The 20598-nt window shown below is 46.5% G+C and overlaps 1 protein-coding gene across 15 annotated transcripts in view; it reads right to left on the bottom strand.

Annotated features, from left to right (window-relative positions):
• Positions 1-20598, bottom strand: part of Bent (projectin protein bent) — a 94491-nt gene that overhangs the window by 22395 nt on the left and 51498 nt on the right. For 10 of the 15 annotated variants that reach the window (XM_076424926.1, XM_076424925.1, XM_076424924.1 and 7 more), the window contains 27 exons: positions 19538-19674; positions 13643-13768; positions 13429-13573; positions 12624-12763; positions 12400-12544; positions 12187-12328; positions 11974-12098; positions 11253-11606; positions 10972-11178; positions 10603-10911; positions 9712-10302; positions 9328-9633; positions 8944-9246; positions 8567-8851; positions 8196-8507; positions 7814-8116; positions 7465-7746; positions 7085-7384; positions 6506-6808; positions 5775-6362; positions 5408-5710; positions 4889-5190; positions 4520-4799; positions 1975-4326; positions 1295-1594; positions 914-1216; positions 52-510 (listed from right to left, as the gene is read on the bottom strand). In XM_076424926.1, coding sequence (XP_076281041.1) covers positions 52-510; positions 914-1216; positions 1295-1594; positions 1975-4326; positions 4520-4799; positions 4889-5190; positions 5408-5710; positions 5775-6362; positions 6506-6808; positions 7085-7384; positions 7465-7746; positions 7814-8116; positions 8196-8507; positions 8567-8851; positions 8944-9246; positions 9328-9633; positions 9712-10302; positions 10603-10911; positions 10972-11178; positions 11253-11606; positions 11974-12098; positions 12187-12328; positions 12400-12544; positions 12624-12763; positions 13429-13573; positions 13643-13768; positions 19538-19674 — 9702 coding nt within the window. Of the gene's footprint in view, positions 1-51; positions 511-913; positions 1217-1294; positions 1595-1974; positions 4327-4519; positions 4800-4888; positions 5191-5407; positions 5711-5774; positions 6363-6505; positions 6809-7084; positions 7385-7464; positions 7747-7813; positions 8117-8195; positions 8508-8566; positions 8852-8943; positions 9247-9327; positions 9634-9711; positions 10303-10602; positions 10912-10971; positions 11179-11252; positions 11607-11973; positions 12099-12186; positions 12329-12399; positions 12545-12623; positions 12764-13428; positions 13574-13642; positions 13769-16738; positions 16823-18292; positions 18437-19537; positions 19675-20598 lie in introns of all 15 variants that reach the window. The other 5 variants (XM_076424923.1, XM_076424931.1, XM_076424932.1 and 2 more) reach the window with 1 other exon arrangement.

Raw genomic sequence — 20598 nt, 5'->3', positions numbered from 1 at the left:
CAGCTTCAGGAGTTCTCCCTTTAAGGAACGTATTTTTTCCAAGATACTCACATGGCTCTGTGGACCGACCGCAAGGTACCCAGCAACCGGTCTCCGGGTCCATTTTGTCGACCTGGTAGTACTCGATTGGAGTACCTCCATCGTCCTTCGGCCTCTTCCATTTGAGCTTGCAGCCCTCTTTGTGAACATCCGAGATCTGAAGCGGTCCCTCTGGTGGCATCGGCTTGTCAGTGACAGTGACCTGCACGGTGACCGAGTCTCGGCCAGAGGAGTTAGTGGCTGTGACCGAGTAATCGCCGCTGTCGTCGCGCACTACTGGTCGGATGCTGAACTTGGTAGTGTACTCAGTGTTATCGATTTGCACTTTTCTATCCGAGTGCAACGGGATCGCTCCGTATCGCCACTCAATATGTGGGGGTGGTTCACCGATCACGTTTGCGTCGAATCTCAACAGCGAACCGGCGGACAGAGTGACATCCCGAAGATTGCGTCGATCGATCTTAGGTGCCACTGAAAGAACATGATTTATAGGTGAGCTTGATCGATCGACAGGTGCCAAAATCGCCTATTTATACCGATTATTTATAAAACGTTCGGGTACGCTATTGTCGGAAGAACCAACCAGCGCGCTAACTATTCCCGATGTATTCGTGTCAGGGATAATGATCACGGTGAAATGATAAAATTGGACCCGCGCCAGGAACCATGAAAAAAGACTGTTTGTTCCTTGATCTTTCTTTACAACAGTCTGATAGTCGTTCACCAGCGATTCGGGTTTGTCTATTGTAGTGGTGTAATTAGTTTAATTTAATTCTGATGAACCGTGCGATACTATAAGGAAATTTTAGTAGCTGATACAACTGGTGTGTTACGAGGGGAAAGTCAATCTTTTTGATACTTAGGGGATACTTACAGAAGCGTGGTTTCGCCGTGAACGTTTTGCTGGTGTCTCCAGGTTCTGACTGGCCAGCTTTGTTCACAGCGATCACACGGAACAGATAATCATTGCCCTCGATGAGACCATGGATGAGGGCTCTCGTGGTCGGTGTCTCGATTTCCAAAGCTTTCTCCCACATTGTGCTGTATTTATCTTTCTTCTCGACGATGTACCCGGTGATGGGCGATCCTCCGTCGCTGACCGGTTCCTTCCAGTTGAGTTCCACCTGGTTCGCGGTCCAGTCGACCGGCTCCGGTGCTCCCGGGGGACTTGGGACAGCTAAAAAGGATCGTTCGATCAAGCACATCGTTTTCGAACACTCCAAAAGGTCTTCAAGGGCTTTTTAAAAATACGTACTGAACGGATCTTTGGCGACGATGGAGCTGAATGTCTCCAAAGGTTCCGACTCTCCTTCCTTGTTAAGCGCTTTTACCCTGAACTTGTACTCGTGTCCAGGAGTCAGTCCTTCCACCTTCATCTCAGGACCCATTGTCTTACCGACAGGCAACCAGACGCCGGTGTCCGGATCGAACTTCTCGACGAGGTATCCCTCGATCGGCTCGCCGCCGTCGTCCTTCGGCTTCTTCCACTTCAGAGTGCATCCCTCCTTGTGGATGTCGGACACCTCGAGCGGTCCTTCCGGTTTGCCCGGTTTCGCTGTAAATGATTTACAACCCTCAAGCAACGAACTTGTAGACGAAGAAGTTATACATATACAGTGGATGTACAAAGTATTCGTACACCTTTTAAAAACGAATAACTCTTTCAAAACTGAACCCAAAAGCTTGATTTTTTTTTTATTACAGGCACAGATAAAAAGTTTAAACATCGTGATTTTTACTTTTTCCTTCGCAATTGCTACCAATAAGAATTTTAAAAAAATTATTTACACATTAGCTAGTAAACTAATCCTTCTAACGTCTAAAAAAAACTCAACTTGTTGAGTCCCATTTTGAAAAAGTTATTCGTTTTTAAAAGGTATACGAATACTTTGTGCACCTACTGTATACAAAATGGGAAATTATCTGATTACGTACAGACAACGGTGACCTCAACCTCGGCCGTGTCCGACCCGTGCTGGTTTACCGCGGTGATTTTGTAGATACCGCTGTCCTTGCGTTCGGGTTTGTCGTTGTAGAACTTGCTGTTGTACGGGACGTTCTGTATGCGACGGAACGTGGTCACCTGGATGCTCTTGTTGTTCAGCACCCAGGTCACATCTGGCGGTGGTTCGCCGATAATCTTCACGTCGAAGTGGAATCCTTCGCTCTCGCGAACGGTGAGGTCGCGTAAGTTCTTCCTATCGATCCTCGGCGCTAGTCTTCGACTCTTCGCCGTGATCGGTTTGCTGGTGTCTGACGGTTCGCCAGGGCCAGCAGCGTTGATAGCCCTCACGCGGAATTCGTATTCAACGCCTTCGTCAAGATTGTCGATGCGTCCCTTGCAGTCGGGTCCTGTTTCAAGAGCCTTAATCCATCGTGGACTGTCCTTCTCGCGCTTCTCGACAATGTATCCGGTGATTGGAGATCCACCATCCTTCAATGGTGGAGTCCATCTCAGGTCAATGTGATCCTTGTCCCAATCGGTTGCTTCTGGGCGACCAGGTGGTCCTGGTTCGTCGAATGGATTCTTCGCCACGATTCCATGGTCCGTTTCCAAAGGTTCCGATTCACCTTCTGCGTTCACAGCAGAGACTCGGAACTTGTACTCCTGTCCAGGCACAAGATTCTCGACGACCATGTTGGGTTCCTTGGTGCGTCCCACGGGAATCCATCTTCCCGTTTCGGTATCCATCTTCTCGACAACGTAATGATCCAATGGAGTACCACCGTCGTCCAACGGCGGGTTCCACTTGAGCGTGCATCCTTCCTTGTGCACGTCGGATACCTTCAAAGGTCCTTCCGGTTTGCTCGGCTTGTCCAGCACGAGGATCTCGATCGAAGCCTCGTCCTTCCCAGAGCTGTTCTCCGCTTTCAAAGTCAGCTGTCCGCAGTGAGCTCTGCTCGCCGACATCACGATGTACTTCGTTCTGTAGTCCTCCAGCTCGATCGACAGGATACCTCCGGTTTCCTGCTTGGCCTTGTTCAAATACCACGTCTTCGTTGGCGGAGGTTCTCCAGAGACTTTCACGTCCAGGCGAATATGATTGCCGGCCTTGACCGTGAGGTCCTTCAGGTTCGTGCGGTCGATCTTCGGCGCCGCGTAACGATCCTTCGCGATCAGGCTGTCGCTGGCTTCGCTGGGCTTGCTCTGACCGCCCTTGTTCACCGCTCTCACGCGGAACTGGTACTTCTGACCTTCGATCAAGTCCTCCACTCGACCTTCCGTCTTGTTTCCTGGCACCTCGGCGGCTTTCTGCCATTTGCCGAACTGATCCTTCTTCTCGATTATGTACTTCTCGATCGGAGCTCCGCCGTCCTTCTTCGGGGCCTTCCACTTGAGGTCCACGTGGTTCTTCGACCAGTCCTTCAAGTCTGGTTTGCCAGGTGGGTCCGGTTCTGTGTAAGGATTCTTTGCAGTAGTCGGAATCGCAGTCTCCAAAGGTTCGGATTCTCCCTCGGAGTTGACAGCTTTCACGCGGAACAAGTAGTCCTTGCCTTCGTTTAAGCCGGTGACTTCAGCCTCCGGAGTTTTGCTCGTGGCGCAAGGCACCCATCTTCCGGTATCGACGTCCATCCTTTCGACGACATAGTGATCGACAGGCTCGCCGCCGTCGTCGTCAGGCTTGTCCCATTTGAGCTTGCAGCCCTCTGCAGTGACGTCCGACACTTCCAGAGGTCCTTTGGGTTTGCCAGGTTTGCTGAGCACCTGTAACTCGACTTCCACTTGATCTGTACCGCTGTCGTTCTTCGCGATCACCGTGTACGTGCCGGTATCTATTCTCTGCAGCTTCGTGATGATGAACGTCGTGTGATAGTCCTCGTTCTCGATCTTCAAACGGTCCATGCTCTTCAGCACCGCGTCCTTGAGCATCCAGGTGACCGTTGGAGGAGGCTCGCCTTGGATCGCTGCCTCGATACGCAACATCTGTCCCACTCGCATCACCTTCTTCTGCAAGTTCTTGCGGTCGATACGCGGAGCCAGGAAACGTGGCTTAGCTACGACGCTTCTGGAAGAGTCGCTGGGTTCTCCAGGACCAGCTCGGTTCACAGCTACCACTCTGAACTCGTACTCGTGACCTTCCTCGATTCCATCGGTGACCTTGGCCGACGTGCGGTCACCGACGGTCTTTGCGACATCTATCCACTGTCGTCCCTCCTTATCTCTCATCTGTATGATGTACTTTTCGATGGGAGCACCACCGTCGTCTTTCGGGGGCTTCCATTCAAGGTCCACGAAGTCCTTGTCCCAGTTCTTGATCTCCGGTCGACCGGGTTTGCCAGGCTCGTCTGAAACGCGTCGTTATTGTCAGTAAAAGATCTTTCGCTATGTTGAGACGCTTCATGGTGTTCAACAATACTAAACGATTCCCATAAGGGCTGCTCTTTTTCTTGAATAACCAAGGATGGTTACGCAAGGAAAAGTTTATAAGAGTCGGAACACCATGGCGCCCGCTAATAAAATCGAGCAGAAGATCGGTACCAAATGGATTCTTGGCGATGATGGACTTGTCAGCCTCTAGATCGTCCGATTCGCCTTCTCTGTTGACCGCCTTCACGCGGAATTTGTAAGGTTTGCCCTCCTGGAGTCCAGTGATCGTGCATTCTGGCTCTGTGGATTTTGCGCAAGGGATCCATTGTCCAGTAAGAGGATCCAGCTTCTCGATCTCGTAGTACTCGACCGGAGCACCACCGTCGTCTTCCGGTTTGTCCCATTTCAACTTGCAGCCGTGCTTGTTCACATCGGACACTTCCAAAGGACCCTGACAACAGGAAGATCATATGTTTATAAATCATGCAGAGAGAGAGAGAGAGAGACGAAAAATATTATAGTAGCTCTAAGAGAACATACCTTTGGCTTGCCAGGTTTTCCGAGGATAGTGATCTCAACCTCGGCTGTGTCCTCGCCCACTTCGTTCTTCGCGTTGATGACGTACTTGCCGGTGTGAGCCCTCTTGGTCTTCAGGATGAAGAACTTCGTGTTGTAATCGATATTGTCGATGCGAATCGTGTCGTCCGACTGAAGTTCTTTTCCTTGGAACGACCAGGTCACGGTTGGAGGTGGTTCACCGATTATGTTCACGTCTAAGGTCATTGTTAGGCCAACCTTCACGGTGATCGGTTGCAAATTTGTGCGATCGATGAACGGTTTCACTGTAACGAATAAATCGTTGTTCAACTGATTGATGAATAACTCGGTCCCCATGGCGGCCTTAGTTCTCCTACGTTAGTTCTCCGTATTATGACCGCCACGGGGAGCGAGACGCGCGGCTAGGTCGAGAGGGCGTACCCTTCGAAACTCGGCCGTCGCGAGTAAGTAAATTCGAGCGCTGTATTAGATTATATACTATGACTTATTTTATACACTTACGCCAACGAGCTTTAGCTGTATGAGGATTGGTGGCCTCGCTAGGCTCGCCAGGACCAGCTTTGTTCACTGCTCGGACCCGGAATTGATATTGATTTCCTTCCTCCAACCTAGTCACGGTTCCCGTGCAGGTTGGTCCTTGAGTCTCGGCAGCCTTGACGAACTGGGTGCCGAATTTGTCCTTCATTTCGATTATGTAACCTGTAATCTTCGCTCCACCGTCCCTAATAGGCGGTTCCCACTTCAGCTTGACCATGTTCTCGGACCAGTCGATAATCTCTGGCAGGCCAGGTGCTCCAGGAACATCTGAAATCAAGTTTAATCATTTAAATTCCTCAATTCCTAAATTGTCAGTCATCTCTCTACCTACCGTAGGGGTTCTTAGCAACAATAGCAGTGTCAGTTTGCAACGGCTCCGACTCTCCCTCCTCGTTGACAGCCTTGACACGGAACTCGTACTTGTGACCAGGTTCTAAACCAGTGATAGCGTGCTCTGTCTTATCAGGATCGACGATACCAGCAGGTACCCATCGTCCTGTGACCGCATCCATCTTCTCGATCACGTAACTGGACAGAGGTAGCCCGCCGTCGTCTTTCGGTTTGCTCCATTTCAGCTTGCATCCTTCTTTGTGAACGTCCATCACTTCCAAAGGTCCCTCTGGTTTTCCAGGTCTGTCCAGGATGATGATGTCTACGTCAGCTTCGTCCTGACCAGAATCGTTCACGGCCTTGATCGTGTATTTGCCGCTGAGTATGCGACTGGTGTTGGTTAGATGAATCTTCGTCAGGTAATCCTCGTTGTCGATCTTCACGTTGGCTCCGGTCTGTAGAACCGAGCCTCCGAAGTTCCAGGTGATCGTTGGAGGCGGTTCGCCCTCCACGTCGACCTCCAGCCTCACCATCTGACCAGCTCTGACCTTGATCTGTTGGAGCTTCTCGCGGTTGATGTGTGGTTTCACTGAAAGGCGTAACGAAACATTTCAAGAAACATTTTAACATTTATTTTATTTCATTCGTTAAGGTGGGGAACGAATAATGAAACATTTGAACAGTGAAGCTGAGTAGCGAAACAAATAGTGAAATAAAGGTAGGAACGCTTACGGTATCGCGCCTTTGCGACGTGCGGTTTCGTCGGGTCGCTAGGCTCCGATGGACCAGCTTTGTTCACCGCACGGACTCGGAACTGGTAGACCGAGCCCTTCTTCAGCCCAGTTACGCGGCCCTTTGGCTGCGGCGAATCCGTCACCGTGGCTTCTTGCCACTGGGTAGACGGTTTCTCTTTCATCTCGATGATGTAGCCGGTGATCGCTGCACCACCGGTGTTCTTAGGTGGCTCCCACTTCAAGTCCACGCGGTCCACGTCCCAGTCCTCGAATTCCGGTACGCCAGGCTTTCCGGACACGTCTGGAAAGGACCAAGATTTATTACTCGACTGTGGATCTCCATGCAAAATCAAAATTGACTGCATCGATTGCAAGAAATAGAAACTAAGCTGAATGTTATTTCTTCCCTTAACGATTTTAATAGAGGAGAAATCATATATTGATATCTTTAATTTTTTAAATTGTTCAGTAATGTTTAATTTCATCTGCTCAATTTTGCTATAAATGCATAAACAGACTTTCTATTCTTCCTAAAGATCTAACTATTGATTATAGAAGCGCGGAGCAAGGATTCTACCGTAAGGATTCTTGGCGAGAGTGGTGCCATCGGTGACCAAAGGTTCCGATTCGCCCTCCTCGTTGATAGCCTTCACCCTGAACTCGTACTCATGACCCTCTTGGAGACCTTTGATGTCCATTTCCGTGTCGGAGGTGCGTCCGACAGGCACCCATCTTCCGGTAGCCTTATCCAGCTTCTCCACCTGGTAGCCGGTAACAGGTTTGCCACCGTCGTCCTCTGGTTTTCCCCATTTCAGCTTGCATCCTCCCTTTGTAACGTCAGATACCTTCAGAGGACCCTTTGGTTTGCCAGGAGCCGCTGTAAATACACAGATACGATCAGTTTGATATTCTCTTCTACAAACAATGATCGTGTAGCATCCACAAACGTCTCCTTACAGAGTATTGTAATCTCGACTTCGGCCTCGTCTTCGCCGTGGGGATTCACCGCTTTGATCTTCCACACTCCGGTGTTCTTGCGAACGCAGTCACTGATGTTGAGCTTGGTGTTATAGTCAACGTTGATGATCTCAATGTTCCCTTCCGTCTTCATCGCTGTGTTCGCGTGGTACCAAGTGATCTCTGGCGGAGGCTCACCGCGAACGTCCACGTCGTATTTGATCGGTTTGCCGGCTCGCACGGTGATCGGCTTCAAGTTCGTGCGATCGATCCTCGGTTTCACTGTGGCAAACAAGAAAATCAGTATTGAAACGCAACAAGGATACGAGGAATACTTTGAAATACTCACAAGATTTGTGCTTGCAGATCTGCATCTTCGACGCGTCGGAAGGCGGAGACGTTCCGGCCTTATTCACGGCGATAATCCTGAACTGATACTCTCCTCGTTCCTTGAGATCGGCTACTTTAGCCTCCAATTGGCTGCCAGGTACCTCCATCGCCTTCTCCCAATCAGGCTTGAAGCGATCCTTCTTCTCTATGATGTATTTCTCGATCGGCGCTCCGCCATCGAAATCTGGAGGAGTCCATTTCAAGCTGACCGACTCGTTGTCGTAATCGGTGATCTCCGGTGTTCCGGGTTTGTGTGGTTCATCTGTAAATCATCGATCAGTTAAGCTTTTCGAGTAACTTTAAGAAAAATGAGAAATAATTGCGACGAGTGTCATTCTCACCGTATGGGTTCTTGGCGATAATTGGGCGCTCGCTCTCGAGAGGCTCGGAATCGCCTTCATCGTTGACAGCGGTCACACGGAACTTGTACTCGCTGCCAGGATTCAATCCAGTCACATCGAATTCCGTCAACGGTGAGTTTCCAGGGATTTTTCCCACTCTGACCCACTTGCCGGTCTTCGTGTCCAGTTTCTCGATCTCGTACTCCTTGATCGGCACGCCGCCGTCGTCCTCTGGTTTCTCCCACTTGACCTTGGCCGACGTGGCAGTCACGTCTGTCACTTCCAATGGACCCTTCGGGGCGCTTGGTTTTCCTGAAGAACGATAACGAGATGAATACAGATTCTTTTTGATACTTTAAACAGGAGCTTACCAAGGACAGTGAGCTCCACGGTCTCTTCGTCTTTGCCATTCACGTTCTCGACAATCAGGGTGTATTTGCCGGTGTCTTTACGCATGGCATTGGTGATTGTGAAGTCGGTGTGGTAATCGACGTTCTCGATCTTGATGCGTTCCGTGTTAGTCAGAGGAATATTGTCACGCCAGACCCATTTCACCTCTGGAGGTGGCTCGCCGATTATGTCTACGGACCATTTGTGCGTTCGACCGGCCTTGATGATCACCGATTTGAAGTTGGTCCTGTCGATCCTTGGCTTAACTACAATACAATATAATCAGGTAGAGAAAGTCCTCGATTGTACAGCTTCGGAACTGATGTACTCGGTGTTACGTGTACGATGTACTACTTACGATTTCTGTGCTTGCATATATGGTTGTCGGTAGGGTCGCTAGGCTGGCCAGGACCAGCCTTGTTGTGTGCACGGACTCGGAATTGATAAACCATCTTCTCCTTCAAGCCTTCCACCTTTCCTTCCGGATTAGCGTCCACGGTTTTCGCTACTTCGACCCAATCCGGCGAGAATTTGTCTTTCATCTCAATAGTATAGTGCGTGATCTCTCTACCACCGTCACTATCCGGTTTCTTCCACTTCAGGGACACGCTCACGTTGTCGTAATCGAAGATCTCCGGCTTGCCGGGCTTGCTGGGCTCATCTAGTGACGAAACAAGAGAACACGGTTGAGGAACAATGAGTCCAAATTAAATGCAAGGGTAAAATTAATCCTTGAACTCACCGTAGGGGTTCTTGGCGAGGATGGCCTCTTCGACTTCGAGAGGCTCGGACTCGCCTTCCTTGTTCACGGCCTTCACGCGGAACTTGTACTTCTTCTTCGGCGTTAGGCCGCTGAAGGTAAACGTATCTTCGTTGGGACCGACTTCTCCAGCAGGAATCCATCTTCCGGTGTCCATGTCCATTTTTTCCAGGACGTATCCTGTGATGTCTGTGCCACCGTTGTCTGGAGGTCTTTCCCATTTTACCTTGACGTGGTCAGCGCGCACCTCTTCAACCTTCAGCGGGCCTTTAGGCGGCGCAGGTTTGTCTGCGGGAGGTAAAACGATTTTCAATTAATACGTACAATCGAATTGATTATTTCAGTATCTAAGAAACGGCAACGTACCGAGGACAACAACGTCGGCGACGCTCTCGCAGGTCCCAGAGCCGTTGGTCAGGACCAGTTTGTACTTTCCTGAGTCTGGTCTAGTCGTCTTTCTGACAGTGAGCACGGTGTTTCTCTCGTATTTGTCAATCGTGATCCTCTCGGCTGCGTCCTGAACCAGCTCCTTCTCTCCAAGGAACCAGTGCACCTCCGGTTCCGGCTCACCAGCGTACTTGATGTCGTATTTGATCACCTGTCCCTTCTTGACGATCACGTTCGTCAGACCATCACCAACAATATACGGCTTGACAAATCGGCATTTGGCTATGATAGGCTTGGTGGCGTCTGACGGCTCGCCAGGACCAGCTTTGTTCACTGCTCTGATCCTGAACTCGTACTGTGTACCCTCCTTCAGACCGTCGATCGTCGCTGAAGTGACGTCGCCCTCGATTTGTTTGCCCGTCACCCATTCCTTGCCGAATTTCTCTTTGTATTCGATCACGTAGCCAGTGATAGGTGCACCACCGTCGCTCTCTGGCTTGTCCCATTTTAGGTCCGCGTGATCCTTGTCCCAATCGGTCACGTCCACGTTCGTGGGCTTGCCTGGTTCGTCTGTTGAAAATGTTCATGGTTATTGCACGCCCTATGCAAAATAATAAATAGACAGCGGATCTTTATGCAAAATACCATTTTTTAATGTGAATTTCACCAAACTGGCGTGAAATAGAAATTGATTTCCTTTCTTAATCTGTTGAATAGGTTGAAAATAATATAACAGTATCTTTAAATTTTTCTAATGTTTTCACTGTTTTAAGTTACACTTATTAATTTTTGCCATAAACGCATGAAATCCGCTGTCCAATAATAAATCTTTTCATCTGGCAATATGATCTAGTGGTTTCTGTTGCGTACCCCATGGATCCTTGGCAAGAACCGGCTTTCCGAACATCGCCGGCTCGCTGGATCCAAGTTTGTTCACCGCCCTGATGCGGAACTTGTACTCCTTCTTCGCGATCAGGTCCTCGACCTTGTAGACGCACTTCTCGCCTGGCATCACCTCGCCGACGCTGTCCCATTGTGCTTTCAGGCTGAGATCCAGCCGCTCGATCACGTATTTCGTGATCGGCGATCCACCGTCGTCCTTGGAAGGTTTGAACGACACCACACACGAGTTCTGGAAGATTTCATTCACGTCGACGTCCGTGGGTGGTTGCGGCACGTCTAGAAGAAGTTCAAGCGTTATAGAAAAATGTTACTAAATGATTAGACAAGAACAAGTACCTTGCATGACGACGTTCACGTCCTTGACCTCCTCGCCCTGGTTGTTACTGATCTTCACTTGATACATGCCGGACTGATCGCGAGAGGGTTTCTTGATCTTGAAGGTGATCTTGTCCTCGCCGACGACCACCTCAACCTCCTTCAGAGGCAGAGGTTTGCCGTCCTTCATCAGCTTGGCCTCCACCTGACTCTGTTTCGTTCCCTCGACTGCAAGAACAGACAATGTTAAAACGCTATCGATTAACGAACATGAAATCCACTACGAAGGGACCTCTACTCACTCTTGAAAGGAACCACGAAGATGATTGGAGCACTGCAAGGACCTTCCACCTTGTCAGGAACCTCGCAGATCGGTTTGCTCTCGCCCTTCTTCACCGTGAGCTTGCAAGTGCTGGTCAGCTGGCCACTCTCGCACGTGATCTCACCGTCGTCGGTCATCTCCACGCTGTTGAATACCAATTGATGTTTACCACCACCGAGGTTCTTAATCTCTATCCTGTCGTTCGCCTGGATAGGTTGGCCATTGAACTTCCATTCTGCTGGAGCCGTTTGGTCCTGCAGTTCCACGTCGAGCACCAACTTTTCTCTCTCCACAGCCACTGTGTCCTTTAGCTTCTTGTTGAAGCGGTTCGCGTCTGAGGAAGTATCGATATTGTTAGAGACAATTGATTGAATTTAAGGGGGCAGACTCTCGTTTCAAGGATTTTTCAGTAGTCAAAAGCGCTAGATACAACATCAATCTAGGCCGCAATCGCCCTCAAAAGTCTCATTTTTACGTTTACAAGGCGTAATTTGCGACAGCTACATGCTGCCCAATAATGCAAATAACGTCTCATAAACGTAAAAATAGGACTTTTGAGGGCGATTGCGGCCCAGATTGATCTTTTATCTAGTGAAAACTCCCATTTTTGCGCTATGGAGAAATGAGAAGGCGCATCGCAGACCCTTGCTGGAAACGAGTCTACCTTTTTAAGAGGATTTAAGAGGATCTTCAGAACTCACAGTTCACGACTATTTCTGCCTCGGTCTTGTCGGCGTTGCTCACGCAGGAGTACAGGCCAGCGTCTGTGACTTTAACATCCTTGATCGTGAGTTTCCTCTTCCTTCCTTCTTCCTTGATTTGTACCCTGCACGGAAATAATTACAGTCGTTAACTCCAGTCAATATTAGCAGCACACTATTAGCTATGCAAGTTTTGAACATGAAAATGGTTACCTCTTGTCAGATAGGATCTCTTGGTCGCCTTTGAACCATTTCACTTCGCCACCAGCATCATCCAGCTCGCACACTAAGGTAAGAGTCTCCTTCTCCACCAGCTGCTGGTGCTTCAACACCTTGACGAACTTGTACGGATATTCTGCGCAGACGAATCAATCATTTTCACATTGCATTTGGAGAAGAAGGAATCTATTCACACGATTCACGTACCGACTACAGTGAGGACCGTCTCAGTCTTGTCCGGCTGTTTGCTAATCTTACAGGTGTACTCGCCGCTGTCTTCGAGCGTGGCGCTCTTTATAGTCAGTCGGCAAACGCCGGTCATGTCCTTTGATATACTGTACTGGTCGCCATCCTGTACGAAACAATTTCATGAAAGAATTAGGTACGAACTGGAGCGAGATCAATCTTGAAGTATAAGAACAGATAGCTACCTCGAGCTTCGTTTTTCCTTTGCACCATGAAACTTGAGCGAGATTTGAGCTGACGGTACATTCCATCAGCACTTCGTGTTTTGTGTAGCCGCTCGTCTTCTTCGCGAGCGGTTTGGTGAACGTGTAGGTCGGGTCCGGTTCTGCAAATTAGGAAAATTGCTTTAACTTCTGGTGCACCTTCAAATGGGCTGACACATTCGCAGGTTCCAAACGGGAGGCGGGGACGGGAGGTGATGGTTGGGGGTAACCCGGTCACGAGGAAGGGAGCGAATTAGAGCGCGCCCTCACCGCGGGACGCATTTTTCTTCGGGGAGTTCTGAGGGTGGGGAGCTGGGGCTCGTGGTGCTCAAGTGACGACCCCCAGAGAGGGGGGACAACGTACGAGTGACCTGCGAGGGGGGATTGCGGGAGATCACGGTCCCTTCATTCGTGGCCCCCTCTCATTAGCCTAGGTGGGTCACCGAGGTGGAATTAGTGGGTATACCTAGCCCCCGGGAGCCCCACATATCCCCGTCCTCCCCCTGAGGAGGCAGGGAATCCGTAAACAGGATTACCACCGCCTCAAAAAAAGGCGAAGAGAATTAGGGCTCCCAAATAGCCAAAGAGAATCTTAGTGCTTTATTTTCTTAAAAAAACACTGCATTTTCTGAATTCCAAAGGGACTGCAAAACTAATTGCACTTGCAGACCTTGTGGCCTTCAAGTACGTATCATTGATCAATTCTTTAAATCTTTCAGGACCCATGGACATGGGACTGTGAACGCGTTAAACGTTAAACAGAATGGATTTGTGCATTAAAACTGACCCTCGACGTTGAGGAATCCAGTGCTGGTAATGCCCGATATTTCGATACTGTATTTGCCGGTGTCCTCGACCTTCGGGGTCAAGATGATTAGCTGGTAGCAGTCCTCTTCGTTCTTGAACTTGTACTTCGACGAAGGGAATAATTCCTGAGGATGAACAGAGTAATTATTTTCCAATACTGAGGTCTCAGGATACGACGAACGAAAGTGACTTACGTCTTTTCGGAAGAACCATTTCGGTTTGCAGTTCGGTTTCGAGAAGTTGGCCTCGAACACGACCTTCTTGTCTTTGCCCTCCTTGGCGTATTGATCGACCAGTGGTTTCAGGAAGCTTTCTTGTTTCTGCGAATAAGAGAACGACGTTAATCGGACGATCATCAAGTGGGAATGAACACCAGTTACATCGAGCAGCACCGTCAGCAACGACAGCGTCGCTATGCATACAAGGAAGAAGAAGAGTTAGAAGATATCGAAAAAATCGAAGGCGACCGTGGTCAAAAGAATCAGCTTCGAAGATTCTCACCGCAGCGAGGCGAGGGGCGGGGCAAAAATGTCTGTACAAAATCGTGAAAAAGGATAAGCGAAAAAAACGTATATGTATACATATTACATATATAAAATTTATATATACACGTACGTAATATCTAGAATACAAGACACGAGGTTCGTCGACGGACGAAAAATCGATGGCCACGTGACGCCGCATCGTGAAAAATTGGTGACGGCGGTTGTTCTACCTTCAAAAAAATCAGGGTCGTCGAGCATAAAATCATGTACACAAAAATGATCCCGTCCTCGTCAAAAAAACCAGTCGAAAAGAAGATGGACGCCGAGGAAGAATGGTGGCTCGCCAAGAGATTAGATGCGAAAGAGAGAACATCGAGGAAGGTTTGAAAGCGGTTTCAAAAAAAGTTTTCGTTCTGACAGCGTTCAGAGAAGATAAAGGGACGAGAGTAGAGTAGAGCAAGAGTAAGGTTGCAAGATTCGCGAACGTGGCGACTGATCGCCGGAAGCTAGATTAATCGTGATTAGATCCATCAAAGGAAAATTTATGTTTGTATATTGTATAGAGAGTGAGAGAAAGAATAAGAAAGATAGAAGAGAGTTCATAATTGGAATTTAGCCGGAAGATCGAGATAAAGTAGAGATAGAGAAAGAGATACAGTGACAGAGAGAAGTAGATCGAGAAATTGGCAAGAATAAGTATCACGAGACTCTATCGCAGGGCGTCGAGGAGTACGAGAATCCAACCTCCGTCTTGGTGAAATGGTGCAGGATCGGCCAGTCGGGAATTAATTCGGCCAGGGAGGGTCTACGAGATCCACTACTCTATAAAACAACAAAATTCGTCTGCGGTCACAGGTCTGATCGAGCTTAATAGTATCGACTAATTTTCTTCGTTACGCGGGCCCGAGTTTTTCCCAAGCAAAACTATATGGAAGCTCTTACCAAAAAAAAAAAGAATAAAGAAACACACATGTCGCGGTTTGCTTGATGCACAGGCCGTGGCCTGTGATACGTGGAGTCCGCTTCTCCGACGAACTTACAGCATTTCATTCAATTTTATTCGCCGAATCAAGTCCGCATTTTGAACTGTTGCTCGAAAGTGTGTAGACAATCGCAAGTTACTTCTACCAGCTGTATCCAAATGAATTCGGGACTCTCACAATTCGTTGTTTGTAACTTTGTTTTATATCCAAACTAAGTTGAGTGAGTGTAATTGCATAGAAAATGATTTATGTCCAATAAATGAATTTGCACATCTAATAATTTCGTCTTTGAAGTGGACCCCACGAGCATGATGGAGTACCCTGTATATTCTGTAGAAAATGTATAGCGTGGTTGTAAAGTGACAGAACCAAAAGCACGATGAAGTTAAGATTAGGTTTTGAGAAAAAAAAAATGATGGTGCGGTTTCCGTACGTTTTACGACCACGCGGTATCGTTTTCACCGAGAACAGGTGTCGCACAGCTGAACATCGAAGCGAACATGTTTGCGCTGGATCTCCTCCAAAAGGAAAAAGACAAGCGCAGGCCAAAAAGCAGGTTTCATTAGGTGAAGTGATCGCGAGAGTTCCCTCGCAGGCACAGCAACCGGAAACAAAGAAGCTACAAGCGCAACCGAAAGCCTCTCGCGATCCTCGAATTTTTTTTATTTTCAGGACCAGATCGGATTCCATGTTGGACCGATGCAATCGGAACGATTCTTGTCTCGGTCTGGCTTATACGATGCATTCGAAAAGTTCCTGCACTTATTAGCGACATGATTTTCAATCTAGTTCGCTTGAACTGTCCGCTACCTTTTTGCATTAATTACATCGATTTTTGTGAATTCGTTCATTTATGTTGCATCTGTAATGATTTTCTTTAAACAAGTCATTGTGCCAACGACAAATTGTATATTGAAGTTCCCCTTCCAAAAAAGAATCTCAAAAGAGATTATGAATTTACGGTAATATTGAAAGTGTTACCGTCGTTGTGGTAACTCGATGATTTACGATCGAAATAGCTATTGATGTTAAATGGTTCCTTAACAGGTCCTCCGTTGTAAATTAGTGATTTTTAAAAGCAATGAAATAATCGTCAGTGGGTGATGTGTTTTTAGTAAGTTTCTCGTGATTGTCATGATTTTCGCAACGAGATAACAAAGCAAATGAATTCGATGATATGGAATCGATTCAGGGCGGTATATCAGCAGTTCTACACAAGCTTGTCCATTAACCCCTTGCACTATGATATCGAGTTGAACTCGTGATGAAGATTTTGAGTAGAATTTGCTGAATATATGCGTCTACAATTAATCTGTTATCGATATGTAGCCGTTGGAGAATAACTATTTTTCTTTTAGGAAATGATGAAAGTAGTTTCGATCACTGCAAGAGTAAAATGAATCATAGTGTAAAGGGTTAAGGCGAGAAAACATTCTCTTTGGTTCGAGAACATTAAGAATGTACCGTGTGTATGTACGTGTTGCGACGTATGGATACTAGATCGCGAATCCTCGTGCAAATTTCGATTTGTACAATCGAATACAGAGATCGAAAATATCAAGAAATCTATCAGGAATTAATTGTTCCTGAAGATATGTGAAACGCGCGACACAGAAGAGTGGAAGTTCGTGAATGTACGCTACGAGTGAACGTGAACGCGTTCGGATGCACAAGGATCCGCGATCCTGCGGTTCTACAGAAGCGTAGCAGGACAGAAGCGCATCGACATCGACATCGGCATCGGCGTCGTTCAGGTCTGGGTTGAATTGGTGGAGACGAGCGCGTGGAACAAAGAACAAGTTGCTTAAGATTTGTCGCGAACCTTCTCTTTGACCGTTGCGGCTAGTGTCGGCCAGTCGACGATTAGCTCCTGCAAACTTGGCCTGCGATGAATGTCGAAGACGTCCTGCATGCCCGGCACACACACACGTCCACGTTAGTGCCACTGTTATTGTACGACCAGCGATATCGATTCCTGAACCGCCTCGATCCGCTCGCGACAAACGTTTCTTTCAAATCGACCGCAAACTTGTCATTCAAACTCATCTTCATTCAAACTCGTTTTCTTCGAAACTCGCAGCTCATTTTTCCGGCTGTACAATTTTTTCCTTTGGCACCGAATGCGCGAATAATCTTCTATTTTATGAAATAAATATAAATATCTATTTGCCTTTGGAAATCGTGATTTTTCAGACTAGAGAGATCGAGAAACATACACAGAGGCTCCGAGCGACGATCGAGGCGATCCAGGTGAGAACATAGAACATTTAGAGATAATGCTTGCTGCTAGACAGTCCGTGCGGGGTTATACACAACTTTACTGACGCACAGCCGAGCTCTAATGCAAGTATTAATCGTCAGTCAATCATTCCCGTTTCCCGGAACGGCGGCTTTTCATCGACACGAGCCTCCATGCACTGTTAACGACGCGAGACAATACTTTCGTTAATTTCTGGTTAATGAGAACTCGTCTGGTTAATGGTGATTAACGACCACAAATATGATGAATGTTCGGCGCGATGATCGAGTGCGACGAAAGAGAGCGTGATAGACAGACAGACAGAGCGAGAGAGAGTGACAGATAGATACGGCTCCGGTGCGCAGCATTAGCTCTAAACTAACTGTCTACTACATGTGAACAAAATCAAATTGTGTTTTTCTTTTCACGTGTGTGCCTGTTCTATTCGAGTGTGTCGGGGCTGAGATATAATTTGTCAGGTCGTCGATATTCGGTCCAGAGAGTGTCGGTCGAACTGTGTTTGTGTGTGTGTGTGAGTGTGATTAATTAGAACGCGGCTTTCTGCGATCTTTTGCAGGAAGTTGCACGGTGGTTCGGAAAGTTTATTTTCCTACCAAAATTGAACTTGATCACATGTGCCCATAATTATGAAACTGGTCTAAGTCACAATTAAAAAAATGAGTTTATCAGCTATTTCGCATAATAAATTAATTCAATGCAATTTTTATGATATTATCAAAAATGAACCGTTAGATAGTTCTTGCTATTTGAACATTATGCATGGAATTCATTTCACTTTCATAATTATGAGCACATACACTCCCGTCCATAAATCACCGGACACTTACTTATCTTCAACAAAATAATAATTAAAGGATACAAGCTGCCAGCTTGATTTTATTGTTTCCTTTTATAATCAGATGTAGCTATTATACTATTTGAATAAATGTTGGAAAAAGGAGACTGAGAAATATTTGATAAATGTCTACGAATAAAATTTGACAAAGTGTCTTGAGCGTGGGCGTCTTTCCAGACAAGATCACAGAAAGTGCGTTGGGGGGTGGTTAGTGCGTCGGTAGGTGCGTCTCGTCGTTGGTCAGATCGGGAGAATTCTACAGGGAGATGATGCCTGAAAACCTTGAGCCAGCTCCAGTTAGTTTCACCCTTCTTGTCTAGAGAAATTCGAAGGACCTCCTCACCCTCCTCCAAGATCACTATTTCCTCCCCGTCTTGATACCAGCTTCCATGCTCACTGCCATGCATCTCGCTGTCGTGCAGCGACTACGAAGACAAACGTACAGAGAAGAAGATCTTCGATCTAAGCGACCGCATCAGACCGATATCCTGCGTTTGCTTATTATCCACTGAACAGTGAACACCGCCGATTACAAACATTGCTTCGACGAATAATCGTACTGCTTTTCTCGAGGTATACTTACCGAACGCGTCAAATATGTTTAAGCACGCGTTCATCATTTCGGTTTCGTCTTAATACAGAAAAAAAATTTCGGTTTCGTTGTTTTTTTTTCGGAATAATCGAGAATTATCGTTGCGTGTCCGATGCAGACCGGTTCGTGCTCAAGCGACGTTGTACACCTAATACTTTGGTAATGATAATGGTAATGACAGTGCTTGTAGCGGTTTCGAGCTGTTACACGACGACGATCGCAACTGAGAACGAGATACACACGAACGCGAACCACGTGCAACAGCTTCACGATTAATCGACATGCGCCCATTGATTATAACACCGATCGACAATATTAATCTTCTTCGGTTTCTTGTATTCGCTGGATGGAGCCTAGAGGATTTCGTGGGCTCGACGAATCCGCGAATCGTTTTTCTTTAGCGCTCTCAGGTCTCGAGAAAGTTGAAGAAGAGACGAATTTTTGACTTTACCAATCTTTTCTGTTTTAGTCGTGAATGGACAGCGGAGCTTATGCATTTATGACAAAAATAAGTAGGTGTAATTTTGTAATTTCAACATATTAACCGTATTAAGAAAGAAAATAAATCTCTATTTCACTCCAGCTTGTCGCAATTCAGGTAGAACATTTTTATTTTGCATAGAGATCCGCTGTCTAGATTCTCGGACATTTCTGAATTGATTATGAAAATCAAGGAAATCTCATTGTATAATTCGATAGAGTGATCTTTAGAGAAGTTCTAACGTAGAGTTTGTTTTCGATTTTTGTCATTGTTTAAACATATGCCAATGTAGTTGACTTGTTTCAAGAACGAGAGCGATAGAGAAATCGACTTTCGAATTCTCGTCGACCACTGCTCCAGAAATATTTCCTTCGAGATAAAACGATATCTGTCCATAGACAATATTATTTGAGTTCGCCGAGGCGAGGGGACGTTCAAACGGTGAGCACGCACCTTCTCCACTTTCTTCAACGCTGGCATCGGCTTCTCGACTTCCTTCAAGTCTACTTTCTCCTGCTCCTGTTCCTCTCTTGCCCATTTCTGGTACTTCCTCTTCTTCAGCATCGCACGGAAGTCCATACCACTGGCGTCTATATGTTTACAATTCGTCAATTATTTTCTTAAGAAGAATGCAAACTTGATAGAGAGTACACGATCACTACCATCGATTCTTGAATACATTCAAAAATATTTGATCAAATGCAACGCACCCCCTTTACGAATTACAAAACAATTTAATAGAAGAAACTCGTGTACTCGTGTATGCTACGACTTTAATTAGCTGACAATGAGTGTATCAAAGTAATTTGATATCAACCCCTCAGTTATTTTCAGGGACCAAAAATAACAGTTATTCTAAAATTTTCTACGCGATAAAAATCATTTAAAAAAAGTTGATTATTATTGAAACTTAAGATAATGTACACAAAATATAAGGGAAAAAATTCGAAGAACAAAATAATTAAAAAATAACAGTTATTAGTGTCCAAAAAAATTGGATCCGTCTCGATAACTGTTATCGATGAAGAAAAACTGTTTCGATCGCTCATAACAGTTATCGATGAGAGAAGTTCATTTCGATGAGAGAGAGTTGTCTACTCTTTTTCGGAAGGAGCAAGCCTGTGAAATTCATTGAGAAGGTTTCGTATAAGACGAATCAACAGACGATAAGAACAATACAAAATCTGTTTGCTTGTCACATTAAATTTTCATTGTAGCAATTAATTTAACGAATAAAAAATTTATGAAATAATTGATCGTCTACCATTTGAAAGTTGTACTATTTAGTAATACCTATTACAAATTTCCTTCATCAATAACTGTTATGAGCGATCGAAATAAATTTATCTCATCGACAATTGTAATGAACGATCGAAATAGATTTCTCTTATCGGTAACTGTTATAAGTAGACTGCGGATCTTTATGCAAAATAAAAATTGTCTGCATCGATTGCAAGAGATAGAAACCAAATTGAATGTTATTTCTTCCCTTATTGATTTTAACAGAGGAGAAA

Source organism: Lasioglossum baleicum, chromosome 6 (assembly GCF_051020765.1).
Source record: "Lasioglossum baleicum chromosome 6, iyLasBale1, whole genome shotgun sequence".
Taxonomy (NCBI): Eukaryota; Metazoa; Arthropoda; class Insecta; order Hymenoptera; family Halictidae; genus Lasioglossum; species Lasioglossum baleicum.
Note: the sequence above shows the minus strand (reverse complement) of the source record. Positions and strands in the feature narration are given on the sequence as shown.